The 12,809-nt window shown below is 50.7% G+C and overlaps 1 protein-coding gene across 1 annotated transcript; it reads right to left on the reverse strand.

The window, feature by feature from the left end:
* Positions 1 to 4,311: 4,311 nt before the first annotated feature.
* On the reverse strand, positions 4,312 to 12,804 carry LOC132427794 (aflatoxin B1 aldehyde reductase member 4). The gene is made up of 7 exons (XM_060015389.1): positions 12,385 to 12,804; positions 9,217 to 9,404; positions 8,936 to 9,040; positions 8,106 to 8,202; positions 7,759 to 7,858; positions 7,042 to 7,171; positions 4,312 to 6,222 (listed from the first exon to the last, which is right to left on the reverse strand). The coding sequence occupies exons 1-7, from the start codon at positions 12,710 to 12,712 to the stop codon at positions 6,061 to 6,063; spliced, it is 1,110 nt and encodes a 369-aa protein (XP_059871372.1). The 5' UTR covers positions 12,713 to 12,804; the 3' UTR covers positions 4,312 to 6,060.
* Between the last annotated feature and the right edge of the window lie 5 nt (positions 12,805 to 12,809).

Consider the following 12,809-nt stretch of genomic DNA (forward strand, 5'->3'; position numbering starts at 1 on the left):
GGCATGAGGGATCTTTAGTTGTGAAAGATGATGATTTATCTTGTACAATGTAGGAAGTCCATTTTCTTATCATGTATAACTTTTTTTTTTTTTGTCTGCGTTGGGTCTTCGTTCCTGCGCGCGGGCTTTCTCTAGTTGCAGCGAGTGGGGGCTACCCTTCGTTGTGGTGCGCGGGCTTCTCATTGCGGTGGCTTGCTTCTCTTGCTGCGGAGCATGGGCTCTAGGCGCGTGGGCTTCAGTAGTTGTGGCGTGCGGGCTCAGTAGTTGTGGCGTGCGGGCTCAGTAGTTGTGGCGCACGGGCTTAGTTGCTCCGTGGCATATGGGATCTTCCCAGACCAGGGCATGAACCTGTGTCCTCTGCATTGGCAGGCGGATTCTTAACCACTGTGCCAGCAGGGAAGTCCTCACGTATAACTTTTGATCTAGATTATACAATTATTCTTCTCAATTAAATTCGCTCATTTTTCATTCTACGGTTTCTTATGCATGTCAGAGGAGTAAAGCAGCAGCTGCTGATGTGTGGTATCAAGAACAGAAATACTGGGCTTCCCTGGTGGCGCAGTGGTTGAGAGTCTGCCTGCCGACGCAGGGGACGCGGGTTCGTGCCCCGGTCCGGGAAGATCCCACGTGCCACGGAGCAGCTGGGCCCGTGAGCCATGGCCGCTGAGCCTGCGCGTCCGGAGCCTGTGCTCCGCAACGGGAGAGGCCACAACAGTGAGAGGCCCACGTACTGCAAAAAAAAAAAAAAAAAAAAAAAAAAAAAGAATAGGAATACTTCACAAATAGAAAATAATGCCAGTTTTGTATCAGTGTCAGATACTTCAAATAGAAAATCAGTCAATTCCAATAATAATTAAAAATTTTCCACCCAATTCATGGAATCAAAGTAAAGCTTTTGGAAGTTCTTTTTGTTGAAGGTGACACTACTGTGAATGGTATTTTAAATTCTGTTATAAAGTTCAACAATGAAGATAAACATGTTTTTGCAATGGCCATATATATACTTACAAATCTTCGTGCATCACAGTGTTTGTTAAAAATAATCTTATTAAATTAAAAACCAACAGTGGTTCTCAAACAAGTGTGCATCAGAATTACCTGAAGGGCTGCTTAAAACAAATTGCAGGGCCCCACCCACTAGAGTTTCTGATTTAGTAGGTCAAGCATGAGGCACAGTAATTTGCATTTCTAACAAGTTCCCCAAGGATGCTGATGCTGATGCTGCCGGCCCTGAGACCACATTTTGAGAGCAACTGGCTTACAATTTCACTGTTAGAAGCTCTCTATCATTATGTAATTCAATTCATACAGTATAGACCAGGAGTCTGCAAACTATTGCCCATGGGCCAAATCTGACTCACTGCCAGTTTTCACAAATAAAGTTTTATTGGAAATTTGGAAAAAAGCCGTATCTATTTACTTATCACCTGTGGCTGCTTCCTCACTACAAAGGCAGTTGAATCACTGCAACAGAGAACATATGGCCTGCTGATATGGACTGAATGTTTGTGGGTTAGTTTAGGGCTAATCCACTAATTGGTTGGGTGGCACTTATAATAGTCACTATACAAATTCACATGTTGATCTAATCACTAAAGTGATGGTATCAGGAGGTGGGGCCTTTGGGAAATTCTTAGGTTATGAGGGTGGAGCCCTCATGAGTGGGATTAGTGCCCTTATAAAAGAAACCCCACAGAGCTCCCTTACCCCTTCTGCCAAATGAGAACACAGCAAGAAGATGGCTGCCTATGAACCAGAAAGCAGGTTCTCACCAGACACCAAACCTGCTGATGCCTTCATCTTACACTTCTAGCCTCCAAAACTGAGAAATGTCTACTGTTTATAAGCTACTCAATCTGTTGTATTTTGTTTTAGCAGCCCAAATGGACTGACACCCACAAAATATAAAATACTACCTGGCCCTTTACAGAAAAGATTGCTGACCTCTGATACAGACCACAGTGGAATTAAGTTTTCCTTATATTATCATGAGACTACAGAATATTGACTTACTCGTATATTCATTGATCATTCTCTACTCCTACAATGCCATTTTCCACTTTGATAACAACCACAAGAAAATTCTTTAACAACTGGTATTTACTATTACTATTAATGTCCCTAGTAAGAGCATTTGTTATTAAGTACAAGTCTCTCCAATATGGAATTGGAAAGATTCTTGGGAAGCAATAAAGATTTTCAAAAAGCTTCTTGTGTGAAAGTTGGGAAAGTCAGGGTTGTTTTATTATACCTAGAAGAGTGCTGAGGCAGAAGGGGTGTTAAAAAAATTAAAAAAATAAAAACATATGGAGAAATGTATTTTCTCATAAGCAATTAAGGATCTTGACATTCCGACCTTCCTTACTGCTTCTAAAATGTATTCAGAATGCAAATTTGAGACACTGGTGAATTAACCATCACAACCACTAGTAACAAGCAGGCCAGAATGCAGAGGAAGCACATAGGTCAGCCAGATGCCCTCCCTCGAGCCTTTAACTTCAGGAGTCCCCTTCCTGTCACATTGATTCGAGTATACAAAATCTATACCAACTCATTTTTCTGGTCTTCTATATGGTACACAAGTCTCTAGTTTTTGAGGTTGGTTAAGTATGTTTGTCACTTTCCAGATCCAACTCTGTTCCTTTGTCTTTTGAAAAAGTTCTTTAGTAGGGACTTCCCCGGTGGCCCAGTGGGTAAGATTCCATGCTCCCAATGCAGGGAGCCTGGGTTCGATCTCTGGCTGGGGAACTAGATCTTGCATTCATGCTGCAACTAAGTCTGTATGCCACAACTAAGAAGTCCACATGCCACAACTAAAGATCTTGCGTGCTGCAACTAAGACCCAATGCAACCAAAATAAATAGATAAATAATATTAAAAAAGAAAAAGCTCTTTAGTAATGAAATGGCTGAATTCAAGTGACCATCAAATATGTATGAGATGCCCTCCCCAAAAGGATCTAACAGATGCGAAATGACCTAGCGGATGACGCATCCTTGATGGAGACACTCGGGACTAAAGGTCTCCTGACCAGTCAAGTGGCTCATCTTCTTGACTTGACCACATAGGACCACTACTCCCTGAGAAAGAGTTTATCTTCCAAAGATGACCATCTGTTTCTCTCACATCCTCTTTTTACAACATAACTCAGACACTCCTCCATGAGGCAAGAGGCATGCCTGCCTTTGGAAGCCAGCAGCACATGCTGTGGGGAAGCCCAGGCCACATGGAGGGGTCACCTGTAAGTGATGACAACAGCTGACAATCAGCATTAATTGTTAAGACATGTGAATTAGCCTGCAGGTGATTTTAGCCTCCAGCTGTAATGGCACTTCTCAGACACAGGGGAACAGATGAGTATTCCCCACTGAGCCCTGCCAAACAGCAGACTTCTGAGCTAAATGACTGTGTGTGTGGTTTTTTTTTTTTTAAAAAAAAAAAACAGCTTTATTGAGGCATAATCCACATTATTATACACCCACTTATTTTATTTATTTTTATTTTTGGCTGCATTGGGTCTTTGTTGTTGCGCACGGGGTTTCTCTAGTTGCGGTGAGCAGGGGCTACTCTTCGTTGTGGTGCACGGGCTTCTCATTGTGGTGGCTTCTCCTGTTGTGGAGCACAGACTCTAGGCGCGCAGGCTTCAGTAGTTGTGGCACGTGGGCTCAGCAGTTGTGGCTCACGGGCTCTAGAGTGCAGGCTCAGTAGTTGTGGCACATGGGCTTAACTGCTCCACGGCATGTGGGATCTTCCTGAATCAGGGATCAAGCCTGTGTCCCCTGCATGGGCAGGTGATTTCTTAACCACTGCACCACCAGGGAAGTCCCTATACACCCATTTAAAGTGTACAATTCAATGTTTTTTTTTTTCTTAGTGTATTCAGCGTTGTACAACCACCACAATCAACTTTAGAGCATTTTCATCACCCCCCAAAGAAACCTGTACTCATTATCAGTTAATCTCCATTTCCTCCCAACCCCCCCCTCAGCCTTAGGCAACCACTAATCTACTTTCTGTCTCTAATAGATTTGCCTATTTCAGACATTTCACACAAATCAGATCACACAATATGAGGCCTTTTGGAACTGTCATCTTTCACTTGGGATAACATCTTCAAGGTTCATCCACATTGTAGATGTTTCATTACTTCATTTCTATCGCCAAATAATAGTCCATGGTATGGATATACCACTTTTTATTTATCCATTCATCAGCTGATGGACATTTGGGCTGTCTCTATTTTTTAGCTATTATGGACTTACTTCTCGACTCTCAATTCTTTTTTTTTTTTTTTAATTTATTTTTATTTTTTTTTTAAGAAGATGTTGGGGGTAGGAGTTTATTAATTAATTTATTTTTGCTGTGTTGGGTCTTCGTTTCTGTGCGAGGGCTTTCTCTAGTTATGGCAAGCGGGGGCCACTCTTCATCGCGGTGCACGGGCCTCTCACTATCGTGGCCTCTCTTGTTGCGGAGCACAGGCTCCAGACGCACAGGCTCAGTAGTTGTGGCTCATGGGCCTAGTTGCTCTGCGGCATGTGGGATCCTCCCAGACCAGGGCTTGAACCCGTGTCCCCTGCGTTAGCAGGCAGATTCTTAACCACTGCGCCACCAGGGAAGCCCTGGACTCTCAATTCTGTTCCATCGATCTATATGTCTACCCTTGTGCCAGTCCCATACTGCTTTTATTCTGTAGCTTTGTAGTAAGCTTTGAAATCAGGAATTGGAGGACTTTGTTCTTGTTTAAATTTGTTTTGGCTATTCTGTATCCCTTGAATTTCCATATGAATTTTTTAAAAATTTTGCCAATTTCTGTATAAAAAAAAAAATCCAGCTGGGGTTTTGATAGGGCTTGAACTGAATCTTATTAGGTCAATTTCAGATTTTGTCAACTTCAGCAACTCAATTTTGGGGTGGCTTGTTGTACAATAACTGATACTATTATTAACATGAGTGGGGTAATAACTGATATTACCCCACTTGCGGAAGCATCCATCTTATTATGGGTGAAGACAAAGGAGGGTGTCTTCACTCCAAATAATAAAACTTCATCTGAAAGGTGTCTCCTTCTAGAAGGAGACTCCTTTGAACAAAGTCTTTGATTGGTGGTTGTCTGCATTTCCAGGTTGAGCCCCTTTCATCACTTGAAGAGACTGGTCCAAATGCTGCCTACTGCTGCTGCCTGGCCCACACCCTACCTCTCGCCCAGGGTGTGATTTTTCTGTCCTGGGAATGTTCAAACAGCAATCACTGGACCTGGGATTTCATTTCTTCTCCAGACTTGGGTGCCCTTACTTGGGGTAGGGATTTGCTGAGGGAAATGGGGGTCCTGGCTGCCCACGCCCACTCCCACCAAAAGGAGGCCCAGCAGCAGAGCTGAGAATCTGTGGAAGACCAGAAGAAAGGAGGCTTTAGCTAAGAGTAAAGCCGCTGCTGAAATGAGTGTGTGTTAAAATGTCCCACAGCATCCTGGAAGGTTTTATTCTTCTTCGTGGTGACGCTAACGGTAGGTTTTTGCCCAAATTATTCCATTTCTAAGTATTTAATGAGGTAATTTTGAATGAGAGAAAATATACCTCAGGGCATATGACCCTCTTTTCTTCTGTCGCGTGTAGAAGCGTGAGGGCCACCTGCAGCCTGGCTGTTGAGGGGTTAGGCTGGGTTCAGGGCAGGAGGCTGGGAAGACCCTCCCACTGCCTCTGCCTTTAGACGACTCCAGCTCATGGTTCTACCCCTTTGGCAGGAAGCCCCCAGGCAGGGTGGAAACAAGTCGTAAGCAGTTGAGGAGACAAATCTGTGGGCTTCACTCCGGGCCTGGGCTACAGCCAGGTCAAGTGCCTGCTTTATTCAGACGGGAAATGCATGAATGGGGCTCAGCCCCAGCCTTTACACATTGTGAAGGCAACTGGGAGTGAGGCAGGGATCTAGAAAAATAATGCATGGATCCAGACAATGGAGAAAGACCATGCTAAATCAGCTTAAGGCAAAGACCGGCCAGGGGGAGAGAGTAGAAGAGGTGACAGAAAAGGAAGAAACCTTGGGCAGCTTGAGCTGTGTTGGGGCCTAGCGGAAGTAGCTGGGACATTCATGGGCAACCAGGTGCCAGGCCTGATCAAAGGCCTGCACGATGGCTGGCTCTAGGGGCCCTTCTTCAGTGGCCACCAAGTTCTGTTCCAGCTGCTCCAGGCTGGACATGCCCAGGATGACCGCGTCCCCGTGGGCACCCTGCAAGGGGAGACGGCCAGACGTCAACACACTAGCGCACCACAGTGACCCCGGTCACACATGCTCCCCCCACTCCACCCACAGCCTTGCCCCCGCCAAAACTTGGGACCTGATTTTTTAACTTTATACTCTACATAGTTCTAGAAAGCACTTAAGGTACCTTCAACAACTGTAACTATGTGACCCCAAACCCTGTCTTCTTTCCTCCTGCTGCCACACTGCTCATCCTCATTCAGACCGAAGTTCAGAGCCCAGTTCTGCCACTCAGCAGCTGTGTAAACTAGGTTTAGCTATCTAACCCCCCTGAGACTCAAATCTTCTCAATTTTCAGCGTGGCTATGGGAATGAGAAATTATGCAAAGCACTGAGCTCCCACTTATTGAAAACCTACTATATACATGTCAGAGACGATGCAACTATGTAAGGCTGATGCTGGAGACAAATTTTAGCCAGGAAGACAGGGGACACCAAGGACAGAGGGAAACCCCACCTCCCCCCAGAGGAGCCAGACCAGGGGGTTTTACAGTCAAACCTGTGATAATTTTCTATCCCTTTCACAGCTGTATGAACCCCAGTTTGCTTATCAGTAAAACTGGAATAATCACACTTCATCAGGCCTAAGTAATAATTCAATCCATGTTAGGAAAGCCCTCATTATAGGGCCTGGCACTTGGACAGCTACTCAGAACAACAGGAAGGCTGCCATGAAAACTGGAACAAAGAGAAATTTCAGAGGGAAAAACTACTTAGAAATCACCTGAAGGTAATGCTGGCTTCCCGAAGGGAGAAGAAGTGGGGCTTCCAGCAACGAGGGGTTACCTGGAGCTGTGAATGGTGGTACATCCACCGGAGGGCGGCCGAGGTCATGCTGGGGGCACTGGGGCCATACGCAGCCTGCAGGGCCTTCTCCACCAGGGCAATGGCCTCGAAGTGGTGTTCCTTCCAGAAGCTGAGCAGGTGGGGAGGGTAGCACAGGGGTCAGGACCATGGGGTCACACTGGGGGCCACCGCTAAGAGTCAAACAGGACAGCTGCGCTCACCCCAACCCTGCAGCATGGAGGGGCTGGTATCCCCTCTAGCAATGGGTCTCCTGCTTTATTGAAACACCCAGGATGCTGGGTCCCTCACCAGAGACCTCAATGACATCTTTACCCCTGAGGACTCAAAGCCTGCCCCTACTTTACCTAGGGAAACAGGCAGCAAGTACAGGGGTACGGCTCGGCCCCAGGACTGCTGAGCCTCCATCCAGGGCCCTCTCCTTCCCCATCTGCAGGTGACGAGCACTCCTCGGGGCGGAGCGATGCCTTGGAAGACCTGGCATAAGGTCCAGGGATCCTCATTCCTCACGGAGGTCCCAAGAAAGCAAGAAGAAACCCTATAGAGGGCTTCATAATTCCTCTAGGAATCAAAAGAGGTAGGTCCAGGCAGCAAGGGGCGGCTTGGAGACCCAGGAAAGCAGCCTAGAACTCCTCCATTTCAGATAAAGGGGACCCCCTCCCACTCCTCCCACCCTGATGCAGCCCATCCCCAGCTCACCGATTCCTGTAGATCTCTGCCCAATTGGTCCCAAAGAAGCGGCCCACAGGTTGCTTCCTGTCCTTGTCCTCATACTTGTACTTGCCGGTCAGCAGGCCCCCTGAGGGAAGGCTGTAATCAGATCCCCTGGCACTGCTCCCAGAGGCTGCTCTGGACCGGAAGTGGGGGTGATGGTGGGGGACCCCGGAGGGATGGAGGACCCAGCCCAGCCTCCTGTCAAACCCTTCTCTGCTTCCCAGGTCTGGGGCCGGGTAGCCCCCGGGTCAGGAATAGGGAGAAACAGGACCAGAAATGCCCCCCGGGACCTGGGAGGGGAGCCCGTCCCCACAGCAGCCCATATCCCATACCAGCCAAAGGGTTGTAGGCGTAGAACCTCAGTCCAAAATGCCTGATGCAGGGGAAGAGCTCTGTCTCCACCTGCCGGGTAGTGGCGTTGTACATGCCCTGCGGGCAGAAGGGGCAGCTGGAGAGGGTGCACGGGTCAGGGGACCCCAGTCTTCTTCAAAAACCTTCAGTCAAAACCTGCCCAGGACTTCAGCAATGATTTCCAACATCACCAGTGGTGGCTGGGCGATGGGGAGATGGTGCTGGGCCCCAGGAAGGGACAGTGGACGGGATATGTCATTCGCCACATATCTGTAGGCGCCGGTTGTGTGCTGGACACTGAGTTCCCAAACACCAGCGTATCTAGCAAGGTCTCTGCTTCCAAGAGACGTTAGAGTCAAGTTAAAAACAAAGACAGAGGTCAGGTGATCACATAAAGGTGGGTTCGGTGATCATAGCAGATTCTCCCAAATACTTGCTCAATGTATGAAGATAGGGTTTGGAGATGGGAGGCCCCGCTGGGCTGTTGGGAAAGGCTTCCAGAGGAAGAGGCATCTAAGCGAGACCTGGGCACTCGTTCCCACGAGAAGCAGGGAGGAGTGTTCCAGGCTGCCTGCAGAGGGAGAAGCAGGCAGGAAGGGGAGCCTGGGCCAGAGAGAGCAGGCGCCTGTTTGCCAGCCTGAGGGTACCCGGGAGCCATCTGCAGGATGTGAGCAGGGGAGGCAGGGGGGTGGCTGCTATGGAGAGGGCATGGGGTGGGGGGGGGGGACATTGGGGGGGAGTGGGAGGGGCCACGGGGACCCAGGATCAGCAGGCACCCAGGAGACAGAGGCCTCTGCAGCCCTGGCCTCACCTGGTACACGGTGGGCAGGATCCAGTTGTTGCTCTTGCACAGGGTACAGATCTCGGCCACTTCCCAGGCGGCATAGTTGGAGAGGCCAAGCTCCACAAACTTGCCCTGCGGGGGAGAGGCCAAGGTCAGAACCCACTGCAGCCCAGAACACCAGGAAGGAGAGACTGGCTGGGGACCCTGGGAGTGGGGTCTGTCCCCAGCTCTGCTCTGGGACAGCCCTGGAGCCTCCACTCTCCTGGGCAACGACAGGTCAAGCAGAGGAGCTGGGGGGCTGCCCTCACCTCCTGGTGCAGCTGGTGGCAGGCACGCAGTGTCTCTTCCACAGGGGTGCCGTGGTCCGGTGCATGTAGATAGAAGAGGTCAACGTGCGGACACTGCAGCCGCTTTAGTGACGTCTCCAGTTGGGACCGGAGGCTATCAGGCTTCAGCGACTTCCCTTCCCAGGGATTGGCCTTGGTAGCGATTTTCACTTTGTGGGAAGAATGTAATGGTTAAGAAACTTATTGTAACCACTTACTAGCCATGTGACCCTGGCTAAATTACTTAAGTTCTCTGAGTTTCAATTCTCTCATCTATAAAATGGGGATGATAACAATGGAACTGTCTTCACAGGGAGAGCATGAGGATTCAATAATGTCTCATGTGTGAGTTCCCAATGTTCACTGCTGCTATATTAGTCACCAAACTGCTAGCTGTGTCAAGCCTTGTAGTAGAGGCCAAGCGCACAGAGATGAACTAAACACTCAATTTCTGCCCTCAAGGAGGTCACAAGCTAGAAGGTGACGTTACAATATGTAAGTGCAGTAGAGCCCAGAGGAGACGTATGTGGCCAACCTGGGAATTCCAGGAAGGGCTTCCTGACCCCACGAGTCTCCAAAAAAGCATCCTGGGACTTCCCTGGTGGTCCAGTGGTTAAGACTCTGCACTTCCACTGCAGGGGGCATGGGTTCAATCCCTGTTCGGGGAACTAAGATCCCGCATGCTGCACAGCACGGCCAAAAAAAAAAAAGAAGAGTCCCAGCCAACAAGGAAGGGTGGGAAGCACATTCCGAAGGATGGGAACTTGGACAAAGTCACAAAGGCAAGAAAGCACGGTACGTGAAGGCCATACGTGCAACTCTGAGTTATAAACTCCAGGCAGGGAGCAGTGGTATGTGAGACAAGAGAAGGGGGTCCAGACCTAATCCCAACGGGTTTTCTCAAATACCATCATTCAAAGGTTTTATGAGTGAACTGGTCAGCTGTGTTCGCTCTGGTTGCCAAATAGAGACGTCGAGGGGGCAGGCCTGAAGACAGGGGGACAAGTAAAGAGGCTGCTGCAGGAATTCTGGAAAGAGATGCAGCTGCTGAACATAACCACTGGCAGATCCATTTGAGAGAGAGGTAGAAGGCAAAATGAGCAGAAGGCAGTGACAGTTTCCCCTCTCTCCTTCCAGACTCCCGGAAGCGTGCACATCCGCATACCCACTGTAGAGACACACTCCCCATGAGAACAAGAGTGTTCTGCCGTGCAAGCAGCTTGGAAGTGCTATAAAGAATGCTGGCTCTCTGGGGGATTCCCTGGTGGCGCAGTGGTTAAGAATCTGCCTGCCAATCAAAGGGACACAGGTTCGAGCCCTGGCCGGGGAAGATTCCACATGCTGCAGAGTGACTAAGCCCGTGCGCCACAACAACTGAGCCTGAGCTCTAGAGCCCGCGAGCCACAACTACTGAGCCCACCACAACTACTGAAGCCTGCGTGCCTAGAGCTCGCGCTCCTCAACAAGAGAAGCCACCACAATGAGAAGCCCGCGCACCGCAACGAAGAGTAGCCCCCGCTCTCTGCAACTAGAGAAAGCCCGCGCACAGCAATGAAGACCCAACACAGCCAAAAATAAACAAATAAATAAATTTATATATTAAAAAAAAAGAACGCTGGCTCTCTGGATCCTGCACTTTCCATATCTGGCAAACGCAACTCAGTAATCCAGAGGGGAGGGAGTCATCAGACCACTTGGATGTTGGAGAGACCAAGTCTCTCAGCTTCTCGTCCAGATTTTTTCCATTCCCCACATTTCTCAATCTCCCTGCATTCTTGGTGTGAACCTTGCCTCGGGTCTGACCTGAGGACTTTGACTCTGTGAGTGCCTGGCCTCAAAGAAGGAAGCAGGGAAGGACTGGAGGGGGAGAAACCAATTCAGGAATAAAATCTTCCTTAGTCACGAGAGGCACCCAGGTGAACTAGAGAGTGTGGGTCTGAGATGCACATTCCCAAGTCTGTTCCTCCAGATCCACCAAGCTATGAATCTAAGGAGGACCCAGAGGAGGACGCCCCTGACACAAGGGCTGGGAAGAAAGAGTCTCAGCATGGAAAAGAGGAGGCAGAGTGTGGCAGTAATAGTATCAGCTGACTTCACTGGGTCCCACCATGTGCCAGGCACCCTCCTAGGCACTTCCAGTGGCATCAGGCTGATGAGGGACCGTCCCTCCACACACACACATCCTCCACTCAAGCACACCTGCCTCCTGGCCACCCACACACCAGTCTTGGCACAGCTATGCTCTCAGCGTCTCATAACACTTTGACTCATGCTCTGCCCAGCAAACTACTATTGTTCCTTGAAGGCCCAGCCTCAGTGTTCTCTGAGCCTTCCCTAGGGCCTCTGCCTGGCCCCATCATGCCTTCCCTAAAAGTGCTTCCTCTTCTACGCTCCTCTGCAATTATTTGCTTCAATCTTCCCCACTAGACTCTGAGCTCCCTGCGGGTGGGTTAGAGACACTTTCCCTCCTATAGCTCCATAAGAAGCTGGCATAGGGCTACAGGAGTGGACAGAAAAGCCTTACCCTGTCTCTCACGCCTCCCCACTCTTTAACCCACCACCCCTGCTCCCCCAGCCCGGTCTACGGCAATGCTGCAGCTCTCCCTGAGAGAGCCAGGAGTACTGCCAACTGAACAGAACAAAGTCTGGGGACTGATGAAAGACCTGGATGAGAAAAGGGCTCTCGGGGAGCGCATGGGCGTTGAGGACAATGGGGAGAGGGGCATAGGCAGAGCGCCTGGGGACCAGTTATGGGCACCTGGCAGGGTTGGAGGGGGGTACAGCATAACTCTGGAGACCAGTGCCGCAGAGAGGTGCACTAAGAAAGCAACTGGGGTAGGAAGCCAAGGACTAGATCAGGCTCGGGGGTTACCGAGTTGCAATCCCCAGACGAAGAAGCGGAGGGGAAGGTGGTCAGGAGAAAACGCTGTTCAGCTGTCGGGGCTGGATGTGCAAGGGACTTGAGGCGCGGGGTGTTCACAGAGCTGCGGGATGGCCAGGGGAGGTGGGCGCCCCAGGGGCGGGGCGAAGCTGTCGGCCCTGACCGCGGCGGGCGCGTGGCTGGGGTCGGGTCAGCGTCCTGCGGGACGGGTCTGCACTGCACGGTGCAGGGAGAGGACAGGTGGTCGGTGCGCGGGCGCCAGAAGTTACCTTTGCAGTCGCCGCCGCCCAGCCCGAGCCCCAGGCCGCCCAGGATGCTCTCGGACTGGCCGTCGCTGTACATGAAGGCCGTGTCCAGCTCAGTGTGGCCGCGCTCCAGAAAGGCGCGCACTGCCGCGGCGCTGGCGGGCGCGTCCATGCGGCGCCCCATCTCCATGGTGCCCAGCACGGTGGCGGGCCGGACAGGGGAGCCTGAGGTGGCCCGCGGGCCCCGGGACATGGCGGCTGCGGTGGCGGCGGTGCGAGCCTCGGGTGGCCGGGGGGTACGAGCGCAGCGGACGGCGGCGCGGGCCACGGCGCGAAACAAGGTGCTCAGCATGAAGTCGGCGCCTGCGCGCTGCGGCGCCTCGGGCCCCGCCTCCCTGCCGATGGGGAGAAGCGCGGCGCCCCCTCACGCAAGATACGCTCGCTCGCCA

Source organism: Delphinus delphis, chromosome 1 (genome assembly GCF_949987515.2).
Source record: "Delphinus delphis chromosome 1, mDelDel1.2, whole genome shotgun sequence".
NCBI lineage: Eukaryota > Metazoa > Chordata > Mammalia > Artiodactyla > Delphinidae > Delphinus > Delphinus delphis.

Coding starts and splice junctions, on each gene's coding strand:
- LOC132427794 (XM_060015389.1), bottom strand. CDS start 12,712: ATGCTGAGCACCTTGTTTCGCGCCGTGGCCCGCGCCGCCGTCCGCTGC. Junction 8,203..8,935: donor TCCTGCCCACCGTGTACCAG/GTGAGGCCAGGG, acceptor TTCTGCCCGCAG/GGCATGTACAACGCCACTAC. Junction 7,172..7,758: donor GCAGAGATCTACAGGAATCG/GTGAGCTGGGGA, acceptor CCACCTGCTCAG/CTTCTGGAAGGAACACCACT.